At 48.6% G+C, this 15,430-nt stretch overlaps 1 protein-coding gene across 7 annotated transcripts in view; it reads left to right on the top strand.

Annotated features, from left to right (window-relative positions):
- Positions 1-15,430, top strand: part of NIN (ninein) — a 146,272-nt gene that overhangs the window by 79,713 nt on the left and 51,129 nt on the right. For all 7 annotated transcript variants that reach the window (XM_048486108.1, XM_048486109.1, XM_048486106.1 and 4 more), the window contains exons 7-14: positions 1,458-1,497; positions 2,979-3,166; positions 5,451-5,597; positions 8,157-8,324; positions 8,505-8,641; positions 10,848-10,988; positions 11,684-11,858; positions 13,295-13,405. In XM_048486108.1, coding sequence (XP_048342065.1) covers positions 1,458-1,497; positions 2,979-3,166; positions 5,451-5,597; positions 8,157-8,324; positions 8,505-8,641; positions 10,848-10,988; positions 11,684-11,858; positions 13,295-13,405 — 1,107 coding nt within the window. The remainder of the gene's footprint in view (positions 1-1,457; positions 1,498-2,978; positions 3,167-5,450; positions 5,598-8,156; positions 8,325-8,504; positions 8,642-10,847; positions 10,989-11,683; positions 11,859-13,294; positions 13,406-15,430) is intronic.

The following is a 15,430-nucleotide window of genomic DNA, read 5'->3' as shown; positions in this document are numbered from 1 at the left end:
CCAGGTGATCGGGAGCAACAGCCGCAGAAGGCCATTGCGTTCACATCCTACATGTGAGCTCCCAAAGGCACCTGGTGGGCCACTGCGAGTAGCAGAGAGCTGGACTAGATGGACTTTGGTCTGATCCAGCTGGCTTGTTCTTATGTTCTTATGTTCTTATGTCCTGTCAAAGACTTGGGTCCCACCATGATAGATACAAAAGCCATCTTTTCCCAGGAAAGATATTGATATGCTTACTGGTATTCTGTTACTGTATTTATTTATTTCAAGGATGCTCAAGATTGCAGTTGGGAGGAAATTCTATTGCTGTGGATTTATCTATTTTAGGGGTAGCCAATTTATGGTGCTCCAGATGTTCATGGACTACAATTCCCACCAGCCCCTGCCATCATGGCCAATTGACTGATGGGAATTGTAGTCCATGAACATCTGGAGCACAATAGTCTGGCCACCCCTGATCTATTTCCTTCATTTTTACTCTGCCTTCATTCCCAATGGGAATCCAAAGTGGCTTATGATATTCTCCTCTATTTTATCCTCACCACAACCAGGAAAGCTTCCAGTGAGGAGTGGGGACTCAAACTTGCATCACCCAGATCCTTGTGAAAATGCTAATGCATAAATCGGACAGTCACAGTGGTTACCCTAAAAGGGTCTTCTTTACTTCCGGAATGCCAGGGTGTAGGAGAGATATCCTACAAAGGTTATGGGCCCAGCATTCTTCCGCTAACATGTATATCCTACAGAGAGCCCTCCCACCACCAGTCTAGCTGAATGCGCTTTCCATTTTCTCCACCACGAGGCTCAACAGACTTACACATGCAGAGACATTTAAAAGCACAGATACAAACACATGAACTGCCACCCATCTGGCACAGACGGACATTAATTGCATCCTCTTGGTGGTCAATTGTTTTTTAGACCGACTGTCCTCGCGCTCTTTGTTTTCCGTGGATAATTTCTTAAGCTACCAAACCCCTTTATTTTAAAGGTGGGTTTCAGAAGCTGCTTTCGAAAACTGTGAAATGAAGATGTTTAACGATGGGGTGGCACAGGCTGGGCTTGGCTTTTCTTTGTCATGTAAGGAACAAGAAAAGCTGAGCTGTGTTGGAACATTGCTGTCGCTTGTGTTTGGCTGATCTTGCCATTGCCTTCCACACTGGGGGGAGGGGAACAGTGTCTTGTGGCACCTTGAACCTTTGCACTTGTTGTGGTGTAACCTTTTGTGGCCTAACACTCATTTTCTTACAAATGCGTGAAGTGGTCATCCATTATGGTTAGGCGGGACAGAGACGAGAAAGTGAAGAAAATGGCGTTTTAACGTTTCTGTTTCGCCACAAAGGTTTCTGCCAAGTAGTCATATTTAAGAGGCCATAAAGTCCTCTGGTTCTGTTTGTAGCAGCAGACTCTGGAATCTGTCTCCTTGGTATTGATTTTCTCTTTCCTTCTCCTCTTAGCCCTGGCGTTCCCAAGACCATGAAGAGTATGAAGCAGAAGGTAAGGAGAAGGGTCAAGAAGTGGCTTCAATGGAGGACTTCTTCTCCTTTTCAGAATGCTAAAACTGTTCTTAGAACAAGAGTATTTGCTCTTTGGTAGCCAGCCGAGATGGCTCCGGCTAGCCCAAGCTTATCATATCTCGGCTGCTAAGCAGGTTGAGCCCCGGTCCTTCCATGGATGGGAGACCGCCAAGGAGCTGCTACACAGAGGCAGGCAATGGCAAACTACAGAGCTGTTACACAGAGGCAGGCAATGGCAAACTACAGAGCTGTTACACAGAGGCAGGCAATGGCAAATCACCTCTGTCCATCTGCTCTGACCTGGATGACCCAGGCAAGCACGATCTCACAAAACCTGGGAAGCTACAAAATGGCTGCCACAGAAGGCAGAGCCATCCACAAATTGGCTACCGTGACTTACTTTCAGTCACACAGTCACACCGTGACTTACTTTCAGTCACACAGAATATAAGAACATAAGATCTAGCCTGCTGGATCAGACCAGAGTCCATCTAGTCCAGCACTCTGCTACTCGCAGTGGCCCACCAGGTGCCTTTGGGAGCTCACATGCAGGAGATGAAAGCAATGGCCCTCTGCTGCTGCTGCTCCTGAGCACCTGGTCTGCTAAGGCATTTGCAATCTAAGATCAAGGAGGATCAAGATTGGTAGCCATAGATCAACTTCTCCTCCATAAATCTGTCCAAGCCCCCTTTAAAGCTATCCAGGTTAGTAACCATCACCACCTCCTGTGGCAGCAGGTTCCAAACACCAATCGGACGTTGCATGAAGAAGTGTTTCCTTTTATTAGTCCTAATTCTTCCCCCCAGCATTTTCAATGGATGCCCCCTGGTTCTAGTATTGTGAGAAAGAGAGAACAATTTCTCTCTGTCAACATTTTCTACCCCATGCATAATTTTATAGACTTCAATCATATCCCCCCTCTGACGTCTCCTCTCCAAACTAAAGAGTCCCAAATGCTGCAGCCTCTCCTCATAAGGAAGGTGCTCCAGTCCCTCAATCATCCTCGTTGCCCTTCTCTGCACTGTTTCTATCTCCTCGATATCCTTTTTGAGATGTGGTGACCAGAACTGAACACAGTACTCCAAGTGCGGTCGCACCACTGCTTTATATAAAGGCATGACTGAACAGAACTGAACTGAATCCTTGTGCTTTGGCAGCATCTAGTGGCAAAGCAACCTCTTAAAAATCTGCACAGTCAATCAAATCTCAAATGGCCAATCGGAAGCCTTCCTGTGCAGAAGTGCCACCTGACCACGCCCATGCTCTAAAAACACTTGGTGGCGGCCAGGAAAGGTATCAGGGACCACGGTGACCACAGGCACTGAGCTGGGGCCCCCTGCTCTGTGTCCTCTGTGGTTATCCTCAGCTCTGTTTTGAAGTCTTCCTCGTGAGGTGCGGCCTCCATTTTTGGCGACCACGGCCGGTTCTTTTTAACGCCCCCTTCCCCAACTTTCTTTTCAGGCCAGCTGAGATTCTGGAATCCCGACGACTTGAACGCATCCCCAAACAACTCCCTCACTCAGGACTGGATAGAAGAGAAGCTGCACGAGGTGTGTGAGAACCTGGGCATCTCCAGAGACGGCCACCTGAACAGAGAGAAGCTGATCTCCATTTGTGAACAATATGGATTGCAGAATATCGACCCTCAGGTAACAGTGGACTCTTCATCCCCCCCCCCCCATCAGGTGGGGTATTGAAGTTGGTTTTTGGCTGGGGATTTTCTCTGGTGGCAGCTGCACAGTTTGGGTCTCTATCCAGTAGAGACTGGATAGTAGAGTTGTTAAAATAGAAAAAGCAGCAAGAGCATGACTGTTTGTTTTCAGAGAAGCGGAGCCAGTGGTGGGATCCAAACATTTTAGTAACAGGTTCCCATGGTGGTGGGATTCAAACAGTGGCATAGCGCCAATGGGGCTGGGCGGGGCACGACGGGGGCGTGTCTGGGCATTCCAGGGGCGGGGCTGTGGCAAGGACGCAGCCGCTGCACCAGTCCTTGGGCGGGAAACGAATGCACACAGGCGCAGGCTGCCACGCACACCGGTGCACCTCCTGCTAGACTGCTTCAAGTTCTGCGCGCTACTGCCGAGAGGAGGGGCGTAACTAAGGCCAAAATCACGTGGCAAAATCACCAATTAGTAACCCCCTCTCGGCACACGCAAATAATTAATAACCTACTCTCGGGAACCTGTGAGAACCTGCTGGATCCCACCTCTGAGCGGAGCCACTCTCGAGCAGCCTGTTCCCGTGAATATTAGTAAAGCAGTTTCCATTCTTCTCTGGCAGCAATTCCCCTGCCCAGCTGTAGAAAGGAGGATCCCTGTTCTGTTTCCCAAGCAAACTAAAATCAGGTGCTTGGCACTTGGCCAGAACAGAGTGTTAGACCCACAGACAAATAAGCAACAGTTCAAAAACAGTGTAATAATACTGAACGTTTAGTACTCTGACTCCTCCCACGAAGTCTATCTGATAAAGAATACTTGCGATGCTGGAAACAATTGGAGATTGTCGAAGGATTTCACGGCCAGATTCAACTGGTCCTGGTGGGTTTTCCGGGCTGTGTGGCTGTGGTCTGGTGGATCCTGTTCCTAACGTTGCGCCTGCATCTGTGGCCGGAATCTTCAGAGGTGTATCACACTCTGTTCCACCTAATCACACTGCGATACACCTCTGAAGATGCCAGCCACAGATGCAGGCGAAACGTTAGGATCAAAATCTACCAGACCACAGCCACACAGCCCAGAAAACTCACTGTGATACACTTCCCTCTGTGATCCACCTCTGAAGATGCTGGCTGCAGATGCAGGCGAAACGTCAGGAACAAGATCCACCAGACCAAGGCCACACAGCCCAGAAAACCCACCAGAACCAATTGGAGATTGTTTGAAGAACTTGCAGATGCCAACCCTTTTTAAACTGCTTCTAAGGAAGTCTGCACTGCTTTACTACTTCTGAGATCTCCCGGTGGTCTTCTATTTGGACTCTGTTTCCTTGCAGTTCTGTTGAAACTTGATTACTCAAATACCATGGATCTTTAACACCTTAAACGTCTGAGATATTGCTGTCTCCAGCCTTCCCCAGACACCTGATAACTAAACAGACTGTGAAACAAAAGGACTACAAGCTAATAAAGATACTGCACTGCTTTGCCTCTGGAAGGCTTCTTAAAGGGACAGGGTCTAGCTAAGGTTCCCTCCCACAGAATACTGTACAAAACAATTAAGCCCATTCTCTCTAAGGGGATAACTGAGGCTTAAATAAGGAAAATAGTGAAGGTGTCTCTGGGGGCATGACAGGCTCATATTTTCGTGGATGGGAGGAGACGGGGGCAGAGGTGGGATCCAGCAGGTTCTCACAGGTTCCCGAGAGTAGGTTACTAATTATTAGTGTGTGCCGAGAGGGGGTTACTAATTGGTGATTTTGCCACGTGATTTTTGCCTTAGTTATGCCCCTCCTCTTCAGCAGTAGCACGCAGGAGGTGCACCGGTGTGTGTGGCAGCCTGCGCCTGCGTGTATTCATTTCCTGCCCAAGAACTGGTGCAGCAGCTGCGTCCTTGCCTCAGCCCCATCCAGGAATGCCCCGCCCCCGGAATGCCCGGCCACGCCCCCGTCGTGCCCCGCCCAGCCCCATTGGCGCTATGCCACAGTTTGAATTCCACCACCATGGGAACCTATTACTAAAATTTTTGGACCCCACCGCTGGACAGGGGTATTCTGAAATTTGATTTTGTGGTATTTCAATATCTTACACAGCTCGAGGCAGCTTACAGTATAAGCACAACACATAAAATAAAGTAGATGAAGGTAAATCATTTCTTTTTTTAAAAAATCACTTTAATCAAATTGCAGCGGTAGTTCTCCTTGCGGAATTTTTGTCCCGTGGTTTTCTCCTGTTGTTTTCCTGCGCCCTGTTTGAGCGTGTGCTTCACTATTTCTCAGGTGCTGGAGGAAGTCTTCCGCAACCTCGAACACGACGGAATGATGAGCATCGAAGACTTTTTCTATGGCCTGTTTAAAATCGGGAAGCCCCTCCCTCCATCTGCCTCTACCCCGTACAGGCAGCTCAAACGCCACCTCTCCATGCAGGTACGGATCTTTTGCACCTCGACGAAAGCCATCGGAGCATCCCTGAACGCTCCGCAATGTCAGCGCTCAAGCTGAAAGTGAGGCCTTTTGTACACGGGCCAATTAACACTGGTTAAAAAAACGGGGGGGGGGGATCGCACAGATCTCTATCCTAAAGTAGATCTGCTCCACGTTTTCTCCCCTAACCCGGGTTATTCAAGAATCGCACTTTGTGCGATTCTTTTGTTTTAACATGCCTTGCGGCCAAGCGAAAGGCCGCGACTGCAAGGCTCATTATACAGTTGCACCTTATTAAGAACATAAGAACAAGCCAGCTGGATCAGACCAGAGTCCATCTAGTCCAGCTCTCTGCTGCTCGCAGTGGCCCACCAGGTGCCTTTGGGAGCTCACAGGCAGGAAGTGAAAGCAAGGGCCTTCTGCTGCTGCTGCTGCTCCTGAGCACCTGGTCTGCTAAGGCATTTGCAATCTCAGATCAAAGAGGATCAAGATTGGTAGCCATAGATCGACTTCTCCTCCATAAATCTGTCCAAGCCCCTTTTAAAGCTATCCACGTTAGAGAGTGTGTGTGTGTGTGTGTGTGTGTGTGTGTGTGTGTGTGTGTTTGTTTGTTTGTTTGTTTTATTATACCGCCCTATCCCCGAAGGGCTCAGGGCGGTGAACAATATAATACCATATGTAAAACATACAGTTGAATTAAAATAAGCATATTCTAAAAACAGTATCCCACAAAAACCCGCATACAACCCGCCCAGAAAGCACAGTGGGTCCCAAAGATGTTAGGGGCCCCTATATGGCAAGGGGGAGGGGGGGTGTTGTGTGTTGTTTGCTGATGGGGTGTGTATGTTTGTGTGTTGTTTGCTTTCCACCGCGACACATTGTCCCACAGATGGGTTACCTACCTCGTGGATTACGCAATAAGACATATTATGCAATAAGCATAGAGTTTGCCTTTTTCACAGCTGCCAGGCATTGAGTTGACATTCCCATGGAACTATCAACTAAGACGCCCAAATCCCTTTCCTGGTCTGTGACTGATAGCACTGACCCCTGTAGCGTGTATGTGAAGTTTGGATTTTTTGCCCCTATGGGCATCACTTTGCATTTTGCTACATTGAGCTGCATTTGCCATTGTTTCCCTCCTCCCTGCCTCTCACCTGTGTGGTCATGCAGGAGAGCACGGACGTCCAGAGACGTCGGAAGGGCTGCGGGGGTTGTCCGGGACTGGCTGCGTTGTTGCGCAGCTGAGAGACTGAGGTACGAAAACAGCAGACGCACTTCCATGCGAAGGCGCATCGGCCTGCCATATTGACTCTGGGGCTGCCCGCACAGAGCTGTGCGAAGAGCCTGGGGCTACACTGGGCTCATGTACCCCGGTTGCACCCTGCGTATACTGGCCCGTGCGGAAAGGGCCCAACACATTCAACACAGCTACACGGATTGCCAAACAGAAAAATCCTGCGTCTGAAAATTCACATTGTTATATGATAGTTGGCTGCTGTTTTTGTTTCCTCTGAGATTTCTGCTTCATGACTGTTTGGGTTCTTAATTTCATTTGCCCACAATGCCACTCTAGTTGACTGTGGCAACTCCGATTATTTTCAGACCATCCGAAAGGGGGACCAAATCCGCCATTGGGAGTGGTGCGGGGTCGTGTTGGCAGATTTGCCCTCCACATTCTTCTCGCTTTCTATGGGGAAAGCAAGAACACTTTGGCGGGAATTTTCGCACCAGAGCAGGGTGAGGGTTGGGAACTAGGGTCATCAGCCCATGAGGGTGAGGGTAGGGAACTAGGGTCATCAGCCCATGAGAGTGAGGGTAGGGAACTAGGGTCATCAGCGGGTGAGGGTAGGGAACTAGGGTCATCAGTGGGTGAGGGTAGGGAACTAGGGTCATCAGCCCGTGAGGGTGAGGGTGAGGGTAGGGAACTAGGGTCATCAGCAGGTGAGGGTAGGGAACTAGGGTCATCAGCCCATGACAAAGAGATTTTTTTTTCATCTACATAAACATGGTGTTGCGGAATCTAGTTGAGCTAGATTCTAGTCCAGTAGCACATCTCAGACTGACAAGATTTTTGGGATATAAATACTGGAGAATCCAAGCTCCCACGGAGTTTTGACTCTCAAAACTTTATAACCTTGAAAATCTTATCCGTCTCTTAGACGCAATCGGATAGTGCCAACCTAGCACTTCTACCGCAAACCAACATGGTAAACCTCTGGAAGGATCTAGACATTTGATTTGAATATATTGTGAAGATGTGTTGTCAAAAGCTTTCATGGCCGGATTCAACTGGTTGTGGTGGGTTTTCCGAGCTGTGTGGCCGTGGTCTGGTAGATCTTGTTCCTAACATTTCACCTGCATCTGAGGCCGGCATCTTCAAAGGTGTATCACACTGATACACCTCTGAAGATGCCGGCCACAGATGCAGGCAAAACGTTAGGATCAAAATCTACCAGACCACAGCCACACAGCCCGGAAAACTCACAACAACCATACAGTGAAGACTTCAAATTCCAGCAATGGATAGAGGTGCAACCCCGTCTCCCTCTGCCCACACAGTCCTTCGATGAGAGTGGAAGACGGAACACCACGACATCAGCAATGACAACGACGATCAGCTTCCAAGTCTTCTCCAACCTGGACGACGGGATGGGCTATGCTGCCGTGGACCAAATCCTGGATGTGTGGCATGAAGAAGGGATCGAGAACAGCCACGAGATCTTGAAAGTGAGCCATCTTTTTTGCTATCATTGGATTGCAAAAACCTCAGCAGTTAGCTGCCTTGGCGGCTCCTTTGAGGGCAGGAAGGCGGAATGTAAATTTTGTAAATAAAAAAATAAAAACCAAGAGAAGTGTTTTTGAAAAAAATTGACGGGTTTTTTTTTTCCCATGCTGCTTTTCTGACAGGCCTTAGATTTCAGCTTGGATGGGAAAGTTAACCTGGCTGAGCTCACGCTCGCGCTGGAAAATGAACTTCTCATATCGAAGAACGGAATTTATCAGGCCGCTCTTGCGAGCTTCAAGAAGGAGATCAGGCATTTGATGTAAGTTTCTTCTGTTGACTGATTTTATTCCCTTAAATTTGTGAGGTCTCTTAATCTTTTATCGAAGGCTTTCACGGCCAGAATCAACCGGCTGTGGTCGGTTTTCTGGGCTGCGTCGCCGTGGTCTGGTAGTTTTAGATCCTGATGTTTGCCTGGATCTATGAAGTTGCCAACCATAGATGCAGACAGAACATTAGGAGCTAGGCTTGCCAAACTTCGGCCGTGCAGCCTAGAAAACCCATGACAGCCAATGCTTCTGGATGAGCAAATTAAGATGTCAAACAAACAAGACAAGTAAACTTCCCAAAGAACAAGACCTGCCTTCAGAAAAGCTTTATAAATGGTTTTATTATGAATGCTGAACAAAATGGTCTTAAAATGCTCAGAAAAGTATAGTATCTTAGACCTGGAAGAGACCCCAAAGGCCATCAAGTCCAACCCCCTGCAACGCAGGAACACACAATCAAAGCACTCTTGACAGGTGGCCATCCAGCTTCTGTTTAAAACCCTCCAAAGAAGGAGACTCCACCACTCCCTGAGGCAGTGAATTCCACTGTCGAACAGCCCTGACTGTCAGGAAGTTTTTCCTGATATTGAGGTGGAATCTCCTTTCCTTTTCCTTGAACCCATGACTTTTGGTTCTAGTCTCTGGAGCAGCAGAAAACAAGCTTGCTCCCTCTTTGACACAATATCCCTTCAGATAGAAGAAGAGTTTGGATTTATATCCCCCCTTTCTCTCCTGCAGGAGACTCAAAGGGGCTTACAATCTCCTTGCCCTTCCCCCCTCACAACAAACACCCTGTGAGGTGGGTGGGGCTGAGAGAGCTCTGAGAAGCTGTGACTAGCCCCAGGTCACCCAGCTGGCATGTGTGGGAGTGCACAGGCTAACCTGAATTCCCCAGAGAAGCCTCCACAACTCAAGCGGCAGAGCTGGGAATCAAACCCGGTTCCTCCAGATAAGAGTGCACTTGCTCTTAGCCACTACGCCACTGCTGCTCCTTCTCAACATGGCTATCATGTCACGTCTTAACCTTCTCTTCACCCAACTTAACATACCCAGCTCCAGTGATGGGATTCAGCCGGATCGCACCACTTCGGCAGAACCGGTTGTTACAATGGTGCTTGTAAACAACCAGTTGTTAAATTATTTGAATCCCTCCACTGCTCAGCTCCCTAAGTCTCTCCTCGTAAGTACCTTTAATCTCCAGTGGAAGGGAGTTCCTTTTTGGGGGATGAAGGTGGAAGTAGCAGGCCCCGGGTAGGCCTCTTTGCCCACACCAACCGGGCTTGGCTCCCTAGCAGATGTGTGAAGCCAAGAACCATTAGTGAACATCAAAGCCTTAATAACCCTTTGACTGAGCACATGAGTTCAGAATGGGTCTTAAACAAGAGACCTGAGGCGTCTCGGAAGGGATCCTGCTTTGGTACCAGCATCCTCAGCCGCCGCCGGAGGAGGGAACTGCAGAGACACGGATCATGCTGCCCAAGGGAACCACTTTGCACCTATCAGATGATTCTGGGCTCAGGGCAAAAGTCTAGGGTGGGGCCCCAGAATCCTAAAACTCTGTAATCTGGAGACGCTTTTTTCATATCCTCCTGCCAGGACAGCTGTTCCCCATCCTTTCTCTATGCATTTTGGTTTTTTGCTCTACCTAAATGCAAACTTTGACATGTTTCTTTGTCAGATTTTATAATCTTGCTTTCAGCCCAGCTTTCCAACCCCTCCAGATGGTTTTGAGTTTTATTCCTGTCAGGGTAGTGTAGTGGTGAAAGCCAGTGTGATGTAGTGGTGAAAGAGCAGGTGCACTCTAATCTGGAGAACTGGGTTTGATTCCCCGCTCTGCCACTTGAGCTGTGGAAGCTTATCCGGTGATCTGGATTAGCTTGTGCACTCCCACACACGCCAGCTGGGTGACTTTGGGCTGGGTCCTGCTCTCTCAGAACTCTCTCAGCCCCACCTACTTCACAGGGTGTTTGTTGTGAGGATGGAAGGACAAGGAGATTGTAAGCCCCCTTGAGTCTCCTTACAGGAGAGAAAGGGGGGATATAAATCCAAACGACGACGACGCCGACGACGCCACCTCCTCCTCCTCCTCCTCCTCCTCCTTCTTCTTCTTCTTCTTCTTCATTTGCTGTTGCTCTAGTTTGTGTCCTCTGCAAACTGGATGGGGATTACTCTGAAGATTTTTTTCCCCATCTCCGTTAGGGAACGGGTAGACCAGGAGGTTAGAGAAAAAGAGAAACTGCGCTTGGACCTGGACAAGGCAGAGAAACTGAAGTCTTTGATGGCCTCCGAAGTGGACGACCACCATGCTGCCATTGAACGCCGAAATGAGTACAATCTGAGGTTGGTTTGGCTCTTCTCCAACTCTGTCTGTAGCGTTGCCATGTCTAAAGCAAACATGTCTAAAGTCTCCACCAGCAGATCCGCCCCTCTGCTGGGGCAAATCCAGAGGTGGGATCCAGCAGGTTCTCACAGGTTCCCAAGAGTAGGTTACTAATTATTTGTGTGTGCCAAAAGGGGGTTACTAATTGGTGATTTTGCCACGTGATTTTGGCCTTAGTTACGCCCCTCCTCTCAGCAGTAGCGCGCAGAACTTGAAGCAGGCTAGCAGGAGGTGCGCCGGCGTGCGTGGCAGCCTGCGCCTGCGTGCATTCGTTTCCCGCCCGAGGACCGGCGCAGCAGCTGCGTCCTTGCCACAGCCCCACCCAGGAATGCCCCGCCCCTGGAATGCCCGGCCACGCCCCTGTCATGCCCCACCCAGCCCCATTGGCGCTACGCCACCGTTTGAATCCCACCACCATGGGAACCTGTTACTAAAATTTTTGGATCCCACCACTGGGCAATTGCCCCGGGGAGGGCTAATCCACCGACACACCCTGTAAGCCTGCAGCGGCAGATTTCCCCACCCCTTTTGGGTAGGGCTCTTTGGGTGCTTCTCTTGCAATCAGAAAGCTGACGTCTGTTCCACACGCGATCCACGAGCTGTTGATTGTCATACAGATTTGAAAACCTTGGCCTGCCTTAATCCTCTCACCTAGGAAATTGGACGAGGAGTACAAGGACCGCGTGGCGGGTCTCAGAAATGAACTTCGGAAAGAGCGGGAGCAAATACTGCAGCAAGCCGGCAAGCAGAGGGCGGAGCTGGAGCAGGAGATCAAGGCGCTGAAAACGGAAGAGAACTACCTCCGGGATCGCCTCACTCTAACACTGAAGGTAATGATCCCGGGAGAAGGAGCCCAGGGTGGGTTCCAAGTTCCCCATACAAAAGTAAACTAGTGAATTGGCATGGAATCATAGAGTTGGAAGAGACCCCTAAGGGCCATCAAGTCCAACCCCCTGCAATGCAGGATGACACAATCAAAGCACTCCTGACAGATAGACACTCAGCCTCTCCTTAAAAACCTCCAAAGAAGGAGACTCCACCACACTTCGAGGTAGTGCATTCCAGTCCACTGTCAAACAGCCCTGACGGTCAGGAAGTTCTTTCTAGTGTTTAAGTGGAATCTCTTTTCCTGCACCTTGAACCCATTACTCCTGGTCCCAGTCTCTGAGGCAGCAGAAAACAAGCTTGCTCCCTCACCAACATGACATCCCTTCAAATATCTAAACAGGGCTATCACGTCCCCACTTAACTTTCTCTTCTCCAGACTATACATCCCCAGCTCCCTAAGCCTGTCTTTGTAGGGCATGGATTCCAGACCTTTGACCATACATGCTCGTAATTTGGATCACACTTATCACAATGCAGAGATAGTTGAAGCAGATACATTATATTATATTATATTATTATATTATATTATATTATTATATTATATTATATTATATTAATTATATTATATTATATTATATTATATTAGTATAGTATAGTATAGTATAGTATAGTATAGTATAGTATAGTATATACTAGAGCAGCAGTGGCGTAGGAGGTTAAGAGCTCGTGTATCTAATCTGGAGGAACCAGGTTTGATTCCCAGCTCTGCCGCCTGAGCTGTGGAGGCTTATCTGGGGAATTCAGATTAGCCTGGGCACTCCCACACACGCCAGCTGGGTGACCTTGGGCTAGTCACAGCTTTTCGGAGCTCTCTCAGCCCCACCTACCTCACAGGGTGTTTGTTGTGAGGGGGGAAGGGCGAGGAGATTGTCAGCCCCTTTGAGTCTCCTGCAGGAGAGAAAGGGGGGATATAAATCCAAACTCCTCCTCCTCCTCCTCCTCCTCCTCCTCCTCTTCTTCTTCTTCTTCTTCTTCTTCTTCTTCTTCTATAGTATAGTATATTATAGTATATTATATTATGTTAGGATATTTTGGACATTGTTATGCATTTGCTATATTAAGAACAGTTATGCTGTTCTGATGTATGATGTTGATTATGTTTTGTTACGAGGGTTGTTATAATATGTTAGTAGGTTGATTATGTGAAGTATTGCTGAAATTGAAATACTGTCCATGGTTTATTGATTGTTGTTCATTACTGATGTTGCCAATGTCGTGTCCTGATCATTGTATATGTACTGTATTATTATTTTGTTGTGCACCGCCCTGAGCCCTTTGGGGGAGGGCGGTATAGAAATTAAATATAACATAACATAACATTTTGTCTGCAACATTCTAAGGGAACTCAGACTTTTGCGACCCTCTTTGTTTCTTTTAGGAAAACAGTCGTTTGGAGGGTGAGGTTTTGGAAACGGGAGAGAAACTGGCCCAGTACGAAATCACGATGAGCAAACTGCAGAAGAACTTGGAAAATGTGCTGGCGGAGAAGGTCAGTCTGTGCATTGTGTTTAGCCTCAAGGTTGAAGGAATAAGTAAGATTGAGAACCTAAGAGCCAGCAGTGTAGCCCAGGGCAACATCTGAGCTTTCTGGGGCCCCTCCTGCCCTCCCCCGCCATGACCAAACAACATTTTTTTGCACTTGTCTTGAAGTCGGTGTATGGATCCTGGGGAAGGAGGAGGGATGTGTGTGTGTGTGGGGGGGGGATTTTCCACTCCCCCACGTGACTAAATGGCCACAGCTTGGGGACTTTTGACCCCCATATGGCCCCCTGAACAGTATGCCCCTGCTCTGTGGCCAGACCGGATCTTAGCTCACTTTTGCTCCAGCTCATAAGCATAAGCATGAGCATTTTATTGTCATTGTGCCCGCACAACGAAATTTACAGCAGCATTCCTCGATGCACACAATTTCAGACTCATACCCCATCCTCACTTTCCCCTTCCTCCACCCATCCCTAAACAGCCCCAAACACATCAACACGAAGCTGCGGAGTTCAGCACAGCCACAGCTCTAGAGTAGAAGCTGTCTCTAAGCCTCTTTGTCCCAGTTTTGATAGACCTGCGTCGTCTGCCGGATGGTCACAGTTCAAAAAGAGAGTGTGCTGGAGGAGACGGGTCTCGGAATATTTTGGGCTTTCTTTAGGCTTCGGGAATTATAGAGTTCTTCCAAGGAGGGGAGAGGGCAGCCGATAATCCTCTGTGCAGTAGTGATAAGCAGCCCTCTGGGAACTTTGCTGATAAGTTAAAGGCCTGATCTGCCAGTGCAGACCCAAAGTCGCCTGCTGTGTTGTGAAAAAGGAGGTGTGGGAGAGAAAAGAAAGGTGGGGTGGAGAAGGCACGATTCAGGAGGAGAAGGGAGGCTCATGCCCAACTGTAAACTGCCTCGAACCACAAGAAAAGGTGGGATATAGATGTTTTCATGAATGAAATAAAAATCAGTGAACTTTACAGTGAGGGTACTTGGAGGAAGAGGGCAGGGGCTTCTCTCAGCCATTGGACAGGAGGTGGGAGATACAGGGAAACCCTTTTCCATGTCCCTCTTGCACCATCCAACATGACCCATACAGAAGAAGAAGAGTTGGATTTATATCCCCCCTTCATCTCCTGTAAGGATAAGGAGACTCCTGTAAGGAGACTCAGACCAGTCGATCTATGGCTTGATCCTCCTTGATCTGAGATTGTAAATGCCTTAGCAGACCAGGTGCTCAGGAGCAGCAGCAGCAGCAGCAGGCCATTGCTTTCACATCCTGCAGGTGAGCTCCCAAAGGCACCTGGTCGGCCACTGCGAGTAGCAGAGTGCTGGACTAGATGGACTCTGGTCTGATCCAGCAGGCTAGTTCTTATGTTCTTAAAGGGGCTTACAATCTCCTTTCCCTTCCCCCCTCACAACAAACACGCTGTGAGGTAGGTGGGGATGAGAGAGCTCTGAGGAACTGTGACTAGCCCAAGGTCACCCAGCTGGCGTGTGTTGGAGTGCACAAGCTAATGTAGTTCACCAGATAAGCCTCCACAGCTGAAGTGGCAGAGCAGGGAATCAAACCCGGTTCCTCCAGATTAGAGTACACCTGCTCTTAACCACTACACCGCTGTCATAAGTGTAAAGAATCAGCAAGGTGCAGACCAAAAGTAACTTTAACAGTTCATTTAATGGTTGGCTTTCATGATCACACTACAGGCAATGCAGATTCTGACTTCCCCCCCAGACTTGTAGCTGCTTTTACGAGCTATTCTCCCGCCCAAAGCAAAGGTAAACAATTCCCCATTCCCACATCCCAACACCAGCTTCACACAGACAGAAAGCAAGGTTAAGAGGTTGATAACAACTGTGTTCTGGGCACACAGCCCAGCTGCCAAAGGAATCTCCTCCAAGGTCAGTCTACCAACTGAAACTAAAACACAACCTGGTGAGCTCCCAAAGGCACCTGGTGGGCCACTGCGAGTAGCAGAGAGCTGGACTAGATGGACTTTGGTCTGATCCAGCTGGCTTGTTCTTATGTTCTTATGTTCTTAACCT

The sequence above is a fragment of the Sphaerodactylus townsendi genome, linkage group LG02 (genome assembly GCF_021028975.2).
Source record: "Sphaerodactylus townsendi isolate TG3544 linkage group LG02, MPM_Stown_v2.3, whole genome shotgun sequence".
In the NCBI taxonomy this organism is placed as follows: domain Eukaryota; kingdom Metazoa; phylum Chordata; class Lepidosauria; order Squamata; family Sphaerodactylidae; genus Sphaerodactylus; species Sphaerodactylus townsendi.
The sequence above is the reverse complement of the archived record's forward strand: the minus strand, read 5'-3'. Positions and strand labels throughout refer to the sequence as shown.